This window comes from Siniperca chuatsi, linkage group LG10 (genome assembly GCF_020085105.1).
Source record: "Siniperca chuatsi isolate FFG_IHB_CAS linkage group LG10, ASM2008510v1, whole genome shotgun sequence".
NCBI classification, from domain to species: domain Eukaryota; kingdom Metazoa; phylum Chordata; class Actinopteri; order Centrarchiformes; family Sinipercidae; genus Siniperca; species Siniperca chuatsi.
In genome coordinates this window covers 4,159,671-4,177,904 of record NC_058051.1, presented here as the reverse complement: position 1 = coordinate 4,177,904, position 18,234 = coordinate 4,159,671, and the positions used below count along the sequence as shown (strand labels likewise).

The 18,234-nt window shown below is 39.4% G+C and overlaps 1 protein-coding gene across 3 annotated transcripts in view; it reads right to left on the bottom strand.

The window, feature by feature from the left end:
- Window positions 1–18,234, bottom strand: part of nphp4 (nephronophthisis 4) — a 179,899-nt gene that overhangs the window by 119,789 nt on the left and 41,876 nt on the right. For all 3 annotated transcript variants that reach the window (XM_044210968.1, XM_044210970.1, XM_044210969.1), the window contains exons 6-7: window positions 10,685–10,834; window positions 6,497–6,633 (exon numbers count right to left, since the gene is read on the bottom strand). In XM_044210968.1, coding sequence (XP_044066903.1) covers window positions 6,497–6,633; window positions 10,685–10,834 — 287 coding nt within the window. The remainder of the gene's footprint in view (window positions 1–6,496; window positions 6,634–10,684; window positions 10,835–18,234) is intronic.

Genomic DNA, 18,234 nt, shown 5'->3' with positions numbered 1-18,234 from the left:
TTCATACCACATGTCCCTAAGCATAATATAACTCATGCCACTTTCATCCACTGCATATATTGCACCACCATGAGCTTATTATTGGTTCCACTTGGAGAGAAACCCTTAATGCTGGTGAAGTCCAAATGTGAATGTGCAGTCCAAATATGAATACCAACAGGACACAAACATGCAATATCATAACCTTAAAGGGTAAGGCTGGTATTATTAGATTTTTTTTCTTACTGTCAACAAATTCCATAAAAAGACCAAAACTAACAATGTCAGTCTCTGAACACTTTCCGACTTCCGTACCGTCTATGGCACTAAGGCTCCAAGCCCATTTGTTCCTACTGACGACATAACTCCTTAAAAACAGATCAAAAATATATAGTTTCGGGGTTTTTTGTAAATTCTGTAATTTCCTAAAACAGCTGGGCACTGTAGTTATTAGCAAAAGTTACTCAAACAGGAGTAAATAGTGCATTTATTGGGGACTATTTTCAGCCGAGTTCAGGCTTTGGATACCCAGGCAATACATATTAGTAGGATAAATTCATTGGAGGTTTTGGTCGTTTTGTGGGATTTTTTGACAATAAAAAAACCTGAATATCACCAGCAGTATCCTTTAACCTTAGAAAAATTGTTGCAAGCCATAAAAATAATGTGACGAAAAAAGGAGGTAATAGAGTATTGTGCTTGAGTTGACGTTTTGGATGAATAAAGATCCAGTGGAAGCATTTTTGTTTGGTCAGAAAATACATATATATTATTTAGCAGTATTTGATGGTTCATCCAGTTTGTTAGAAATGCTTTAGTTGCCTTTGTGCTTTGTTCAGCTAACTGTCAGTAGTTTAAGGGGGTGCTCTTAACACCACTTAACTAGATAAGTTAACCACGGTAATATCACTTACAACTGAGGTTGTAACATCTATCTGATTCTCACTGGATAATAAGGATCAGGTTACTTCTGTACTCACTAAAATAGAAGGTAATTACTGGAATTTACACAGTACAGTTTACAAACATGGCAAATTTACATAGATCATGATGATGATCTCTGCAAATGTTAGGTCCCTTTAAAATATTAGTCCCACGCAAGTAATGCTTTAATACAGAAAATGCAAATCGCTCGTTTTCTTCAACATTACATTAACAGCCAGTGTTAGGTGAGTAAGAGCACAATTTTATGATGTTATTGTGCTAAATAATCACTGCTGATTATCATCAACAACATCTGTATCTGGAACTACAGCAGCCACATTGACAGCCCATGATGCAGGCCTGATGTCACCTGATGGGGGAATCAATAAAGTTCATCTTATCTTATTCTGATGATAATCAAAAGGGCTGTGCCATAGGGACCAGTTGAATTCCCAAACAAATAATAGTTATATTTGGGTTGAGATGACAATACTCTGTCACCGGGATGTGTGATGTCCCTAGATTTTTAAAGACCCGTGTCACACAAGGGTATAAGAGTAATATCAGCCTTCCTTTATTAGAACGCACAACTTGAAATTTAGCTTAAATCAGAATGAGAAACACTTTATTGTATGGTACAGCATTCATACATGCATACATTTGCCCTGACAAAGGGTGCAGTGAGTCCCAAAAGGGATAATAATGCAAAACTTGCAATAGCTGAGATTTCACATGTGACTGATGGATCCTTCCGATACAGTGTCAGGTCTGTCTATCTCACAGTAATGTTAAGTGTCTTCAGAAGGTCACTTTGCTCAGTTTCATCAGATCTTCAACAGAGAAAAAAGCAGTGACTGTGAGACTTTTAAAGTTTGTGAAGCTATCTTTCCTCATTCAACTGCTGTGCATTCTCTGTCTTGTCTGACTTATAGGGTCTATAACCTGTCGCAGTCTATTTGTCTAATCATTGGATCGTCAATCATTACGAAGACCTGCATTTCATGAATATTTGATGTGAGCCTAGTGCATTAAACCCCATTCGTTTGCACTGCACTGGTTACAGTGGTTACAGGCCTAATTATGAGGAGACAGCACTCAGCTGGCACATTAGGAGGTGCAGCCAAACTCGGTGTCCTTAGAGAACAAGTGCGAGACACCTCCTGTTTCAGAAATGTTCAACCTCCTTTGTCTTTTTTATAGTAGCACGTCCACAGGGGAAGTCCTACTTTGAGTGAGTTTTCTTCTTTTAGGACAAATGAAAACTTCCTGGAGCTTTGTTGCCATAGTCTTTCTCCATTCATTAAATCAGCCTACGGCATTTTGTTCTGCCTGCGGCGTGGCATCGGTCCTCGCCTGCTCCTCTACTCCTCTTTATCGTCTTCTGTTCTCCCTGGTCTTTTGATCACAAGCCAAAATGTTACATAATTTCTGACAAGATCTCAGGCCCTTTCATCAAGAGTGATAGATTTTATTTAAGATGGAGATGAACGGTTGCTACGGGTCATTTGGGGTGATGTAGCCTCTGGCTTCACTCAAACTTGGGCAAGGCAGATATGTTCAAACAACCCTAAAGATGAATAGTGTTGAGTTTTTTAACTGGAGGTCAGAGTGTGTTTGGAGAGGTCCAAAACCACAGTTCAAATTAGCCTAATGCTCATTAAAGTATGCTATGAAGCTATGGAAAGTAGCTACAGTAGTTCACATGAAAAGCACATCAACTAGGGCTATGGCTGTATGATATATGGGAAAGTGGACTATAAAGACAAGCCACACTCTGTGATAGTTTGTCGGGTTAAAAATAGCAATACTTATGGGGAGATTATGTGAAGACTGTATGTCAGACTGGCAGCCAGTATAAAGGATTCGCCTCATGCTGCACTGTACATTCATCCGCCACCCTATTGCTCTTCATTTGTGTCACTCCATTTCTGCCTCGATACCAATTTAAGCACAGATACGTTGGCATGGAGTCACAAACACACACATTCACTCACACAACGGTAAAACTGAGTTGGCGGGTGAGGTGTCAGCATCCCTTGAGAGACAGCTTGATGACAATCCAGCTGGAGTCACACTTTTAAAAGGTCACACAGATCACACACACTTTTTTTCTTTCTCTGTCTCTCTCTTACACACACACACACACACACACACACACACACACACACACACACGCACGCACACTTTAATTAAAAGCTGCAATCAAGCTGACTTCTGCATGTATTAACACCTCTCACAGACATGAGAATGTCGTCATACCACTGAAGTTATAAAAGTCTGGAACATTTAACTAATCTTCGCAACTTAGACTGGTTGTGAAGACCTTCAAAGAACATCTCACAAATGAGAAAAAAAAAAAAAAACTGTGAGCGCCAAAATGAGTAAATTATTCATGTTAACAAGTCACTTACCTCACAGTGGAAAAGGAAGGTGAAGTTGTAGCCTACTTTCCATCGTTTGTATTTAGGTGCTGCCAAAACCCACTGCCACTACTTATTTACCCAAGTGAATGTCAGGACAATCTAAATATCATACACGTGGATGTCAATAGAAACACCTGGACTGTTCACCTTCACATTTAGCTTTCAACAAACAGTCGATCTACATTCCAACCATCACCTATCGTCATGATCTTTGGATGTGACCAAAACAATTAAATTGCAGATACAAGTAGCAAAAATGTGTTTCCTTCGCCCAGTTTCTGGGCTAATCCTTAGAGACAAGGTGAGGAGCTCAGATATCCGAATGGCGCTCAGAGTAGAAACACTGCTCATTCATAGTGAAAGGACCCAGTTGAGGTGGTTCAGACATCTTATAAGGATGTCTAATTGATTCCTCCCTTTGGAGGTACTCTGGCAACATCCAACTGGGAGAAAAACCGGGGGCAGACCCAAAATACACTAGAGGGATTACATATTTTACCTAGACTGGGAAAGCATTAGGTTCCTCCAGGAAGAGTTGGATGTCACTAGGGCAAATGATGTCTGGTCTACTTTGCTTAGCCTGCTATTCTGGGTGATCCAGACCCAGAAAAGCAGTGGATATGGGTAGCTGAATGTATAGGACTGCATCCACATTATACACAGGCATACAGGAGACAAGGCTTCCTTTCGAGCACCACAAAGAATCTGGTACCAGCCTCCACAGTGTTGCTGGGGGATTTTTTTTGATGTACTCCAACTCCGTATTTTGACAATACGTATATTGTATGTACTTTACACTGCAGAGTAGTACTATTTATAATTTCTGGCAAAGGCTTCTGCTGCCAAAATGCAAGCCTGGTCAAATAACAAAAAGTCCTTAGCCCCACTAGCAGCCCCTAGAGGCTCGAATGATCATTGTCCTGAGGGTGGTGCCGGCAGTGGGGTTTGTACCTTTGGGAGTACAAAATGTTCCTCAGTAAATTTAATGGCAATCTGCCTATTAAATTTTGTTAAACCTTTCTTGTGTGTCCATTTATTAATTAATGCATTCATTTCTCTCTCTCCCCTCTTTTTTTTTGGCCACATAATCTGCACTGGGCCCTTCCAGAGACTTGGCGGCAATCTGGGACTCACTGCACTGGTGCAAGGCAGCATGGAAAGTTAGGGAGGGCTAAATCTCCATAAAGCCTTCCTTTAAATACAACTAAATTTAAATAGGCTTGCTAATCCCTAAAGAACTGGCCCCTTCCAGCAGGTCTGTGGGCATGAAAGGACAGCGCCCTCCCATAAGGGTCTGAGGGTGGCCCAAGGCAGGGTCAACATTACACGCTCAAAAATATACTAAAGGGAATAGAAGAAAAAGGGGGGAAAGGAAATGCACTCGACACGTTTGTTAGACCTCAAGGATACACACAATGCGTTTTGGTGAGTAACACTGAATGTAACACTGTCTACAAGAAAACTCCACAGGGCACCTTTATTTTATATAAACCAGTGCACACAAAAGCAGCTAAAATCTTAATTTCTAACTGATTAGAACTGTTGATCATACAGACCAGGAACCAATGGCCAGCAATATTCTATTTGTTGTTGTGATGTTGTAGGTTTGTCACAGCATGCAAAGAGCACACAGACCTGCATAAAGCATGCAGTGGCCCTGCACAATCAATTATTTTGTACTTTATACCTTATCAAATGTTGTAAGGTAGTCCAATTATGTTTTGGCTTTTTTTAATCAATTAGCCTTTCAAATGTTGAAGCGGTATTTGTGTGATTCCTCAGAGGTCATCTGGTACTGGTCACATTTTGCTTTGTGCTTGCTCTTAAAAGGAGTATAATAGTGTATTTAATCTTGTTCAGTGTTCTCAGATCATAATTTCTATGTTATTGATATTTCTCATTGTTTCGTTGTATTGACCGATGTATGGTGATCTGTTGCCGCTGACATGTAACTACCTTGCCTGTGAGGTTTTGAGTCGTGTGTATGGACTGGGTAAGCTGCAAATGAATTGGCCTTCTTGTGATCAATAAAGTTGTCTGAATCTGAATTTCTGTTTTTAAAAAGCTTTCGATATAGAGATCATATTTTGCAAGAATTAAATGAATGTTATTTAACTGTTATTATGTATAACGTATTCTTTTGATTGTCCAAGTCCACACCACATCTTGCAATAAATTACTGCAAGATAATTGCAAAACATTGAAACCATTATTTTTGTTAACACTGTTAACTCTACAGTACCATGGAAACTTTAAACCACATTTTTATGGCATAGAGATGCAGACTCCTCACTCATTTATCAAAATAGGCACCTAAACCCAAAGCCACCTGCAGTTTCGAAAAACAAATGTTTAGGCAGTTATTCCATCTTAGGTACACTTAGTATTCATTTATAAAGGTAGAGGCACTAGGCACCTACCTTTTGCTCCACTTAATAAACTCTAAACACTCCCTCGATCCCCTGCGTTTGAGTTTGAGGTTCTAGCCCAGCAGTATCAAAGAGCAGCGGGAAAGAGATACGGTGTGACAGGTTGTCATATCAATTCTCATCCCTACCAAAGACACATCTCACTTAGGCTGAAGTGAACAGATAGGGCCGGTGCAAAGCCACTGTACAAATAATTGCTAGTCCATAGTTGCACCTGTCAAATACGGTTAACCATCTGGGTTTCCGTAGACAAGAAAAAGGGAAGAAAATAGATAAGCTCCATTTAGTTTGGGAGGTGGTATGCCTTAAATTGGAGTGGCAGCTGCAAAAAGGCTTGTGCTTGCACACTAAAGAAACGGAAAGTGAGATAAAGGAAAGCACCAGGCTGGAGAAAATAATCTTGACAGAGTTGTGTCAAGGCCATCACATCCATCTTTAATTTGAGGAGTGTAGTGAACTGTTACCTCAGAAGCCTGAAATGTTATAGGAATTGTGTATGTGCATTAATATCACAAAACCATAAGGTGATTTATTTTCCCCTTGTAAGCACACCATATACATTTAAAGATGTAGGACTAAGATGATGAAGAGACATATTTGCTTTACGAGTGTGTATCTGCAGTTGTTTTTTCTCAATAGAACATCTATTTTTAGGTGCACAAGCAATTCAAAGGCCCAAACTGTAGACACACTGTATGAGAAAATGGATCAAAAGGCTGTGTTATGGAAGCCTAGCCTTACTGTGTTATGGCAGTCAGCATTGATCAGCTGCAGCAGCTGGCTCTCAAACTTCTCCAGGGACGGCTGGAGGGAGACGGTCAGTCTGTTCAGGGTGAGGGGCAGCATCTTGAGCAGCTGAGGCCTCAGCAGAGCATCTCCTGGTGACAGTACGAACATAGCATCAACGTATCAACGTGACATTTGCATGATTATATCATATTTACATTACTTCTGGGTCTCTTCCTCTGGTTTATGCATTTTGTTTTCAGCTCAGAAAAAGTCTGATCTGTTGGGATTGCTGTGGAGGATAAACAACTGAAAACCACCATCTAGTGAAATAAATGCGTGAAATATATTTTTGTATATGCCTTCCTGTGACCCATTTGCAAAGTTCCCTGACATTTCCCATAGTCCCCAGAAAATGTATCATGGCATCCCAAAAGTTCTAGAAACCTAAAAGAGAAAGGTCAAGTGGAAAATACATGGTTTGATACAGTTTTATAGCTATGCTGATTTTACGTTGTGTCTGTGTTATCTTAGAAAGTGAGCGCAACTCCACATTACTTTATCAGTAGTGTCTACTCAGCGCCAAAGTGTTGGTTTCCAGAAACACTTGCTGTTTCATGGCAGCTTTACTTATTAATATGTCTGCCTCACCCTCGACTCCAGAGATGCTCCACTTCAAATGTTATATACTCTTAGAATGTATGTTTAACCTTAACTTTTGTTGTTTGTATTTTTAAACATGCTAGCAGCTGAATCTGTGGATGGCAATGTCAATCTGTTTGGTCGGTCAGTCGGCTTTGGTCCAGACTAAAATATCTCAACAATTATTGGATGAATTGGAATTAAATGTGGTAGAGATATCCATAGTGCCCACAGGATGAATCCTAACGACTTTGGTGATCCCCTGACTTTTCCTCTAGTGCTACCAGCAGGTCAAAATTTCAGTTTGTCCAATACTTTGGTTTATCTACTGCAGTTTGGTTTTCTTTACAATGAGCATTACAGCCTCACGGAGCCACTAACATGGCTGTAGACTGTTAGGGGGCCATTTACTAAGCCTTTTCCGAAAAAGAAGGCCTATAGGTGAGGAAATATTAAATAGCCTGATGTTGTCAGCTCCACAAAAAGATCAGTGGTTGAATGACTTTTGGTAAAACTTTGACAGCTTTATAATGACATACATAAACGCACTGCAAATACAAACAACACAACCAAATACAGACATGCACTGCAAATCCACAAAACGACAACAGAAGGGTTTCCAGAGGAGACTTAAAAAGGTTTGTGACCCATGAAGCCGGGTCCGTATCATGCGTTCATTGTTTTTCTGTTATTTTGTTTCATACTGTTTCTACACTTTGCGCATGCGCTGTCTAATCTGCAGCGTGCACTTACCTCGTGGGAATACGCAGATTCAAAGAAAAAGTTTGTAAAGCATTTTTGAAACTGAAAATTTAGGTAAATCTGAAGGAATTTGAAAAAAATGTTTGAAGACTACTGTTAATCAGAGATAATAACCAGGTTCAGGTGATGACAGACGGATTGTAGCCAATGAATGTTGGAGTGACCAGGTGCCCATAAATAGCGTTTCCTAGGTTAATATCTGTCATAAACACTAAATCTCCTCACAAATCATTAAAATTACTGATAGAATTCCACTTTTTCTCTCTGCATGATCTTGCGAGGTACATGCAGCAGTCACTTTCAGCGCATGCGCAGAGTAGAGCAGCAGCAGGAGTCAGAAACCCACAACACAAACATAAACGGATGATACACAGACCCGAATTCCATACAGTAACTTCATGAGTCACAAACTGTGGCAAGAGCAAGCGTGTCCATGCCGTATTCAGCACTTTGGAAACACTTTGTGTGTTTGTGTATTTGCAGCACGTTTGTGTATTTGCAGTGTGTTTTCTAAATGCTGCGCATGTGTTGTCAAATTAATGAAGATGTTTTCTTAATTTGCATGTGTTTTCTTAAGGGCAGAGCATTTGCCTTTGTCGGCTACCGTAGGAACGCCTTAAAATACATATTGCATGAGAGCAAACCATAGACTGTATATAAAGATGGACGACATGCCAGCTCCCCAAAACATCTCAATGGCCCGCTGGTGGCTGGCTGCAGTATAGTATAGTATATAAACCCCGCCCCCTTCATGTTAGCGGATGGGACATGGGCCAATCTAAAAAATCGAATTAATTTTTCCCAGAGATAGTTTCTGTCATTTTAGGTAGTTACGCTGGCTGTGTAAAAGCTAGCATTTCATTTGCGTAACCTGAAGTCTATTTCTAAACCACTACTACCAAAATCAAGCAGGTTTTTCCATACATACTTTCTATCAAGCATTCAATCATTTATTGTCATATTTCATACTCCCTCATGAAGATATTAGGCTGGATGAGGGAACGCACCCCTTTTTTGTCAGCAAATGTTTAAACGGTCAACCCTCACTCTGATCATGAATATATTTGATTAGAACTTTTCTGAAAGAGAGCGGCTCCATCTAAATGACTTCTCCACTGATTTGTGGTAAGCTACCTAATGCCAGTCTCTGGGATATTTATACCACAGAGAGAGATACCAGTGATTATGTCAAACAATCCAACAAGAACTGTTTCCATCGGGGTACTTGTCCTAAATTGAATCGATTGAAGAAAGCATCTCAGCCAATGGATGAAGCGGGAAAGCCTGTGAAGTCCACAATCACCCCTTTCAGACACAACAAAGAGAAAATAGCCAGTGTGATTGTAATCTCTTCAAGAGTAATGTAGCCATCAAGCGTTTCATTGCAGCCCTTGTCTCTGGAGCGCAGAGTTGGACTGTTCTGAATGTGGCGTGAATATCAAACCGGTGGCTGTGGTCTTAAAAGGCAGCTTAGGTCTCTGCTGCTCACAGCCCCAGAACATGAAGAGGATTAGCCAGCTACCATACCTCCCACTGACTCCCAATGATTATAGCTCTGCACTGTCAGACTTCATTACATTCCCCCTTAGAAACTTACTTTCTAAGTACTGCAGACATTTCAACTTCTGATGGAACTAAGTTTCCAAAAAAGGCCACTATTAAGTACCATGATGACTGTCCTGTATGGTATTTTGATAGCTGGTGAAAGACAAGTGTTTGCTGAAGTATGTTATGTAAGATATGTGCTGAAGGTGTTGGATTGAGCCATGTCATAATTTAATTAATCTAGCTTCAGTTTAGGTGACCTCTTTGTTCACTTCAGCACTTCATTAAATGTGCACCAAGAGTATCTGCACAGTATCTGTAGTGTAAGAATCAAAGCAGCACAGTGAACACAGACTTAAGATGGGAAAAAGACACCCCACATATCATCGTTTCCACCAACATAAATGTTTTGCCTATATTGAACGAATGAGTGAATACATAGGACAACACACTGAACAACAGGTAGTCCAAATAAAGTTGTGTCGATAGAAAAAGCCCCAATCCTGCGAAAACACAAAATATGTGTGAGAACCTCAAGAAACTGACAGACGTAAAAAGGATTTACCTTGTAAATTCATGCTATAATTTGTGCCAAAAAGACAAAGAAATGGAGGAAAAGTGTTAAAGAGACATGGACAACATGGACTATAAAGTCTGCATAGAGAGCTGGAGGTGAGTGGACTTCATAAGAGGGAAACTTCAGGTGAGCTGTGGCTCCACACTCAAACCCAGATCACGGGGGTTAGAAGATAATTCTCACTTATGGAACACTGTTTGCTCGCCATTTTCAGCGATTTTTGCTTGCTAATTTTGTCCAATTTTCTATTATTTCTCCCCCTCACACATATGATGTCAACAATGTCAGAAACAATCAAATTTGTTTAAAATAATCATAATGAGAGTAACAGGGCCACCACCTAATCAGAAGGCAAACAATTTGAAATTATAAAACACTGTATGATTTTATCGACTGACCGTCAACACCAACTGATCCAGACTTCTCACACATGTTCCTGTTTTGTGAAATTTCATCTTATCCTGATCATTTATCCATCTATTTTTTTACTCCAGAGAAGATTACTGAACATGCTGCATCACATTCCTACAGGTCTTCTAATCTTGCCAACTGAGGCCTTCTACTTAAGTAACTGGGAGTCAAAGATCTTAAAACATCTTACAAGAGCAACTGTTATTGTAGGGGAGCGTATTACTCATTTCTTTGACCCAACACCTTCCCAGTGATGTTAAGTTTACCTGTTGGAGAAGCTGCAAGCCCTGGAATGTTCTCATCTCCAGATACAAGGACATTCTCTGGAAGGAGGTGCATCATGGAAACCAGTGCAGGGTGATTTTTTATTACACAGTCCAAATGTGCTCCTTCAATAGTCTTCAGGAGACTGCTGTCTGCAAAAAAAAAGACAAAACTAATTTGTGTAGCATTATCAGCTATTTCATATGCATTTCATGACAAACAGGAAAACTGCTACTCTGAATACAAATGAGTAAGATATGACATTCCACCCCACTATCATCCCCAACCCACCCAAAGAAACGTCATCCATCTCCTTGGTGCGTCAGAGTCTAATATTTCCCCAGAAGCAATGAGTCACCTGACATTATGACACCCAACACGCAGACACTTCCATTTTTCAATATTCCATTTGGGTGTTGGTGACCTAGGTGCAATGTTCCATTACACTGCAAGCATTGTTTTCCTTTCAACTTGGAAAACACGCTCCTCCGGAAGAGCACTGCAGCGTAAATGAGGCACAAGGTATGAGCAATGAGGTTGACATTGTCATCTTTCAAGCAGGTCATCCAATGACAAGTGACGACCCACAATTCCTGCCATCAACACAAAGCACAGACCATTTGGAAGGTGATCAAAGTGGTGTTTGATGCGCTGCATGTGTTGGCTTCCTACAAGCCTGAACAGCATCACAATCTTTCACTCTGACAGGGTTAATGATTGCACCTTCAACATCATCAATGACAAATCAATACAGGAAGCTCCATTCACTCCCATAGGCTGTTTCAACAAGATGACAGTGAGCAATGTGAAGGTGAGTCGTTTTAGATCGTGAAATGGTGGTGTTGTCTGAGAGTATTTAAGTGCTGGGATGTGATTATTTTTTTTTTTTTTTTTTTTGGTTTATAATTATCACAGTAAACAAATTGGTATGATGATGATAGTTTGTTGTAGTTTCCATCCTGTACATACTGTAGGATAATAGCATGACAACAGTACAGCAGTTCTGAAGAAACAGATGGAGGTATTCAAACTGAAACTATGGACAGATTTACAACCTCTTCTACCTCATAATATAACACCTGTACAATTTAACGCAATATATGTAATGGGGATGCCTTTAGGACCCTGGGGAGTGAGGGAAGAATATATAGGGACAATGGTAGTGGCCTAGCTCTCTCTCCTAGTCTGCAGTTGGGTGTAGAAACAGCGTGTGGATGCCAAGCATTTGTTATCATTAAATTGTATTTAAATGTCTTTTTATATTGCCCTATGTTGCTTTTATGTTTTACGTAAAGCACTTTGAATTGCCTTGTTGTTGAAATGGGCTATACAATTAAACTTGCCTTGCCTTGTTTGCTCATAGTATAACGTTGGTCGCGGTGTTAATCCACCTATTGGTATTTTTCCCTATGGGATCTTATTTTTCTTCTGTACCGCATGCGTTGGGTCCTAAAATATATCAGTAGCCTTTAATCTCTTCCCGTGCATCTTTGCTATTTATATCAAGTGATTGTGTCAGTGCCTAACTTATTGCACACTCTTAAAATTGCTACTGTGTAGCTTTAGGCTCGCTCAATTACCCTCCTCTTTTCAGTGTTTTTTTTTTAATCCTGTGCAAGATCCTGTGAATAGTTTATCTTTTGAGTCATCAGCCTCTCGTCCTGTTTATTCTGGACACGTACCTGTGTATGTGGTGACAGATTGGGAATAAACAATTATATCACAATAGTTCTGCACTAACTACTACCTTTGTAGTATGTTGACACAATTGCACATTGACACCTGGAAGCTGCCCAGTACAACCAGTCTGATCTGCTGGCCACTGAGCAGCTCTGCTGGAGCAGTTGGGGTTAAGGTTCACTTTCCCCACCCATTCTCATTCTCAAGAGAATGAGAATGGGAATGAGAATGAGAATGAGAATGACTTCCGGATGGGAGCCGAAACGTCTTGATTCTGAAAACAGTGTCCAGATAACTACGGCTGAAACCTTTTCTACGATAGAACACTCCTGGACGAATGAGGGACTACACCGTCTTGGGCTGATAGTTAGATCACTTGTAGGAGATGCAAGCAGTATTAGAACTTTAATTTTGTAATTGGAGAACTTGCAGGAGGAGACAGATGCAAGAGAGGTTAATGTAACAGTTTGTAAATTAAGATTGTTCCCAATTTCTGTCAATTCGTAGGTGTATGCTGAGGAAATAAATATAAATATATTTACAATATATAGGTATTTAGTATTCAGGAACAAAATACTGTTTCTAAGCTTTCTGCCGCCTACCAATAGAAACATGTTAGTAGAAATGCTGAGATGTGGGAATCCCAGAGTTGTGACATGTAGAGGATCATCTGTACATTAACCAAAGAGAGTCGCTACAGAAACCTGCCATCCTTCTGGCTTCAAGTTGTGTGGAAAACATTTAATTTCCAGCAGGACAATCACCCTAAACACGCATCAAAGCGATGCCAGGTCTGTTTGAAGTCCAAGGAATAGCAAGGATTGCTGACTTGCAAGGCTTCCCCTCAACAGTCATCATACCTAAACCCCCAAACATTTGAGGGAAAATATAAAAAGATGAGACACACTTTAACATCACAAGGCATAACGTGAATTTTCAAATCCTGCAAACACTTGAATCGATACCAGGGTTCAAGCTGTGATCAACATAAAATGATGGCCAGACCAGGCAAATATAAATAAACTGTTTTACTATTGGTTTCAAGTTATATAAACTTGTCTTAGAAAATGTATGACCACATAGGTCATGTGCAAACATGTGCATCGTGTATGCAGACACCCAATGTAGTATAAACAGAATCACATGCGCATCACTGTCCATGTCCATGAGTATATCTGGCTTTTAATGTACAGCAGAAAACCAACGCACTCCTTGCCAGCCATCAAATTATGCGGCTTCAGCATCATAGTTCTAATAAAAACTACCCGACATCCCACAGTTTTAAAAAATTGCTAAACGTAATCCACACAGCAGCAGTTTTTCTCTAAAAAAAAAGGTATGTATCAGCTTTTAAAACATCAGTGCATTTTTTCTAGTCCTGACTGCCTTACAAACTTTGCCCATGAGAAAAAAGTTCAGCCTTCTGTAAGGAAGAAAACAATTTGTTCAGATATTTCCTATTGGCAGCTTCACAATGAATTCAGTTAAAAAATGATTTAAGACACGAACTACACTTCAAAACAAACTGCTAAATCCATCACTAACATGTTTATGCTACTGTGTTCTTTTTAAAAACCACAGAAGTAAAACATGTGTAATCTTTTTACCAAGAAAATAAAACCAGCAAAATAACAAATATATCACTATGGGATCATCTGAACACTACGACTGAAAAGAAAATAGATTTTATGTTAAATTTATTTGAAATAAATTGTATCTTTGGGACTTGAGGGAGAGGGACATTTCTGTGAATAAAAGGAGTTCTTTTTCAATCATATTAAACAAAAAAATTATGGAAAGCAGTGAGTTCACAGGAAGGATGGGTAGAATGTCCATTTCTGCTGTTCATCCATTTTCAGGGCCGAGCCAGTGCCTTTATCTTTAAAGTCAATGAAAGTGGATTAAGAAGGAAAGAAGATGATGGAGTATATCGCTGTGTTCGCCTCCCCTCCCTGCCCATGACTCATCCCAGCCAAACCCTTTAACTCTCTCTAACAGTTAACTTACTACTAAAAAAGTGCTTACGTCTGAAGCCGAAAAAGGAAAATGGTTTGGGGAAATCTCTGAGGTTGCAGCACAGCTTCGACTCTGTTCTACAAACATTTTCAGTGGCGACAGCAGCTTTCATTGAAAAGGTTTTTCTTACCATGAAACACAGAAAAAAGTAGGATAGGTATGAAGGGAGAAAAAGGGAGGGAGAAATCAAACATAGAACTTTCTTGACACAGATGGTGCCCAGGTGTCGGCAACTTTATTTCTTGTTATTCATTATGCATCAAGCTTGGGTTTCAGTCAGATGCTGTGCATAGATTAGAAAACTACCTCAAAATTTCCTTACAGCAGTGGTGTGGTACCTCAGAGTCAGTTGAGCAGCAACTTGGCAAGAGATGTGAAGTGGGGAAATACGAAAAATGGCTCAGCATCAGACAAACAGAGGCAGTGGTTTTGGGAGATGGTTGAGAGAAGAGAATAAAGCAATACAGATGAATACCAATGGGGTGATTTCTGAGAGAAGGTTATACTGCCAATTTAGGTAAGAATGTAGGGATTTGAAGTGGTGACTTGCAAGATTCATGTTGTTTCTGTGTTTGGTACTAAGCAATCACTACTTTGGTGCTTCAGCATGTCACTTCCCAGAGATCACTTGTCAAACAGTGAAGGCAGTACTTGGGGTGTAAACCTCAGGATTTGCCACAACTCATTTTCTAAAACAATTCAATATTTGGGCTGAAATGATTAGTCGATTAATCAATCGATTAATCGGCAAAGAAAAAACTACCAACTGCTTTACTTTTTCATACAACATTGTAAATTGTTGGGTTTTCGACTGGTGGTCAGACATATCAAGCAATCTGAAAATGTATTATTATAAATTATTATTATTAATATAAGTAGAAGTCGTATTATAATGATAATAATTTAATATTATAAAGAGTAAGGTCATAGCTTTGACCATAATTTTTATTGGTTACAATAACATTACACCCACCAAAGAAAAGCAACAAAAACAGAAACACAAGCAGTCATACAATCATTTTGTTAGCATGTCAGCAGTTATTAAACAGATTATCTAAACCAAACCAATCTGGAGGTAAAACTGAGCGTGAGCGCACCCAAGATGTTGATAATTCCTCATTGCAAAGGAAAACTATGTGCACCCACAACTACTGTAAGTACTGTGAAAGTACTCAAAACTGAACCAAGAAGTAAAACTTGATCCATGTTTACAACAGAGAATTTGGGCAATAATGTTAGCGGTCAACTTTGTTTTCTCGTCTAAATCAGTTTGGCTAACCTGGGGGTTTGTTTAAAACTTTTGTTGGACTGCTCGAGTTTCTTGCCCCGTCGAATTTCTATTTAGCGATGACACTATGTTCTGAGATCTCAACAATTACAGAATCAGAAATACTTTATTGATCCCAGAGGGGAAACTCTTTTGTTACAGCAGCTCACTATCACATCAGCACACAGGAATAGAAGTACTAAGCAAAAAATATAATACACTATAATACAGGTCAGAAAATAAATTAAGTACCAAGTGGGTATAAGTATAAAATAAGTGTGAAGTACAAAACTTAACTTGGTGTGAACAATGGTGTGAACTTGGTGTGAACAATGTTATCATAAGAATAGGAATGTTGCCCAAAACTACAAAATAAGGCCCAAGTTGTAGGAAACTGGAACTATCCTTTAACAAAGTTAAACTTTGTGTTAATGTCGCTGTCTTCCTTGTTCAATGAGGGGGTTTTGTTGCTCGAGATACCTACACAGTAGTACATGGATCTTGGTCTATTTCAAAGAAACTGTTGTTGTAGCTGGTGGAAATGTTGGCAGAAGGTTTTTGTAAAGAATTTACCAAAAAAGGACAGGATATAGTTTGAATCAATTCTGTTCTATGTCAGTCAGTAATAGAGATACATCTTATACATGAACACACATGAGAGAATTGTTTAACCATTGTTGATAAAGTTGTAAAGCAGAGTTTGCTCTGGCTCAATATGAGCCTAAAGTGGAACAGGTTCTAGGTGGAGGAGCCACAACAGGGGAAAAGTGTTGTTTAACTTCATTATTTTTTGTTTGTTGGAAGTTTGAAGTTCACCCAAACAGCAATAAAGCTTGGTGTAGGTGGTAAAAACAAACACTTATGTGGGATGCCTTAGAGTTAGATATGCAAGGGGAACCTTTTTGGAGGCACAAGCAAACCTCTTTATCTCTATCTCTTTAGGCTTTTTGGTGTGTCAGTGACAAAATTTGTCACGGCACTACCTTTCTGTCCCCCACACACACATACACACAATAAATTGATGCATCGTGGTGTTGCTTCAAATTAAGATATGCTAATGTGAACACAATGTACCATCTGTTTGTCCTCTCATCACACTAAGAGGGCCCCAGAGCAGCCCTCCATCCTTCTCTTTCCATTTTTCTTCTCTCTATTCCTTCCCCTTTTCTCCCAGTTGGTTGAGAAGAGAAGCTTAGATCAAGCCAATGAGCTTACTGCCTCCCTTCGTGCTTGTTTCCTCCTCTTTCTTTGCCTCCCATCCTTTAAGACTTTCAAAAGCCCCAAGGCAACTTCCTTTCCTCTATCATCTCTCCTTTTCCCATTTCCTGCCTCTTGACCCTGACTCCAGCTCTGGAAAATAGAGAAGTTTTGACTTCTCTGCCACCACCACCACCATTTCTTTCTTCCCTAGTTTCACTGCTCCTTTTTCTGTTTCAATTCAGACTGACTCCAATTTATAGTTCTGCATTCAGGTTTTCTCCACTGATCTTATACCTTTTGGTCCAATTTGTATTTTATCAGTTAAAACTGTGTCTAACCTAAGGAGCCAACTTACTTTTATTTTCTGCTGGACAGTGAAAAGTGTGTTTACCCAAAATATCACCTTTTCAGGGCCATGAAAAAGCTTGTGTTTTTCTTGTTTTTAGCAGCACCACTTTGTATTTCTTAATCAGTCCAGTTGTTGTAATTTTTCTCAGATCTAATCTATCCATCGAATTATATAATCTGGAATATATGCATCCCATCATCTTGCATTCCTATATTTCCACCAAGTCAGTCTTCAACTAAATAAGCCTCTCTACTATATTCCTTCCTTCTCTTCTTTATGTTTCTCTATCTAGTTTTATCCATTCATTAGCCTATGCCAGAGGGGGGAGAGTGTGTGTGTTACTCAGCCAGTGGCAGAGAGCCTGGCTAGGCAGTAGAACATAGAAACATGTAGTGTTTGTCAGCCACCTACAGAATATACCCTGTCTGTCTGTGCTCACACTCTGGCACCCAATTATATCCTCATACACACACACACACACACACACACACACACATATATATATACAACAACATGCACATACTGGCACTTCTCTGCAACGAGTTACATATTTTCAAAAGGTCTATAGTCAAAGCTAGCATTATCATTGCAAAACTATGGACTCCGTTATGACAGAATTGTGGAAGATCTCAATAAATGCATACATTAATATTTCTGTATAAACATGCTGTAGAATTGCATGCAAATGTGAGTCTTTGTCTCCTCACACATACATTTCTATGCCTTTACAATTTTTTACATATCTGTTTTAAAGGACAAAGCTGCCATTATACTGTATGTTTCTTACTGTCAACAAATGTGTTATTCCGTCTCTCAATACTTTCCCTTTTCCCTACCCTGTAGGGGGGAGAATCTGTGGGAATCTCACAATTCGATTTGATTCAGATTCTTGGAGTAACAATTCAAATCAAAATTGGTTCTTAATTCAAAACCAATTCTCAATTATAAATACGTAGAAAAGCACTATTTTCTTCCTCTTACTCCAGTGTAATGTGTGCCAAACCGTTCGCTCATTAAAGGTCCAGTGTGTAGGACTTAGT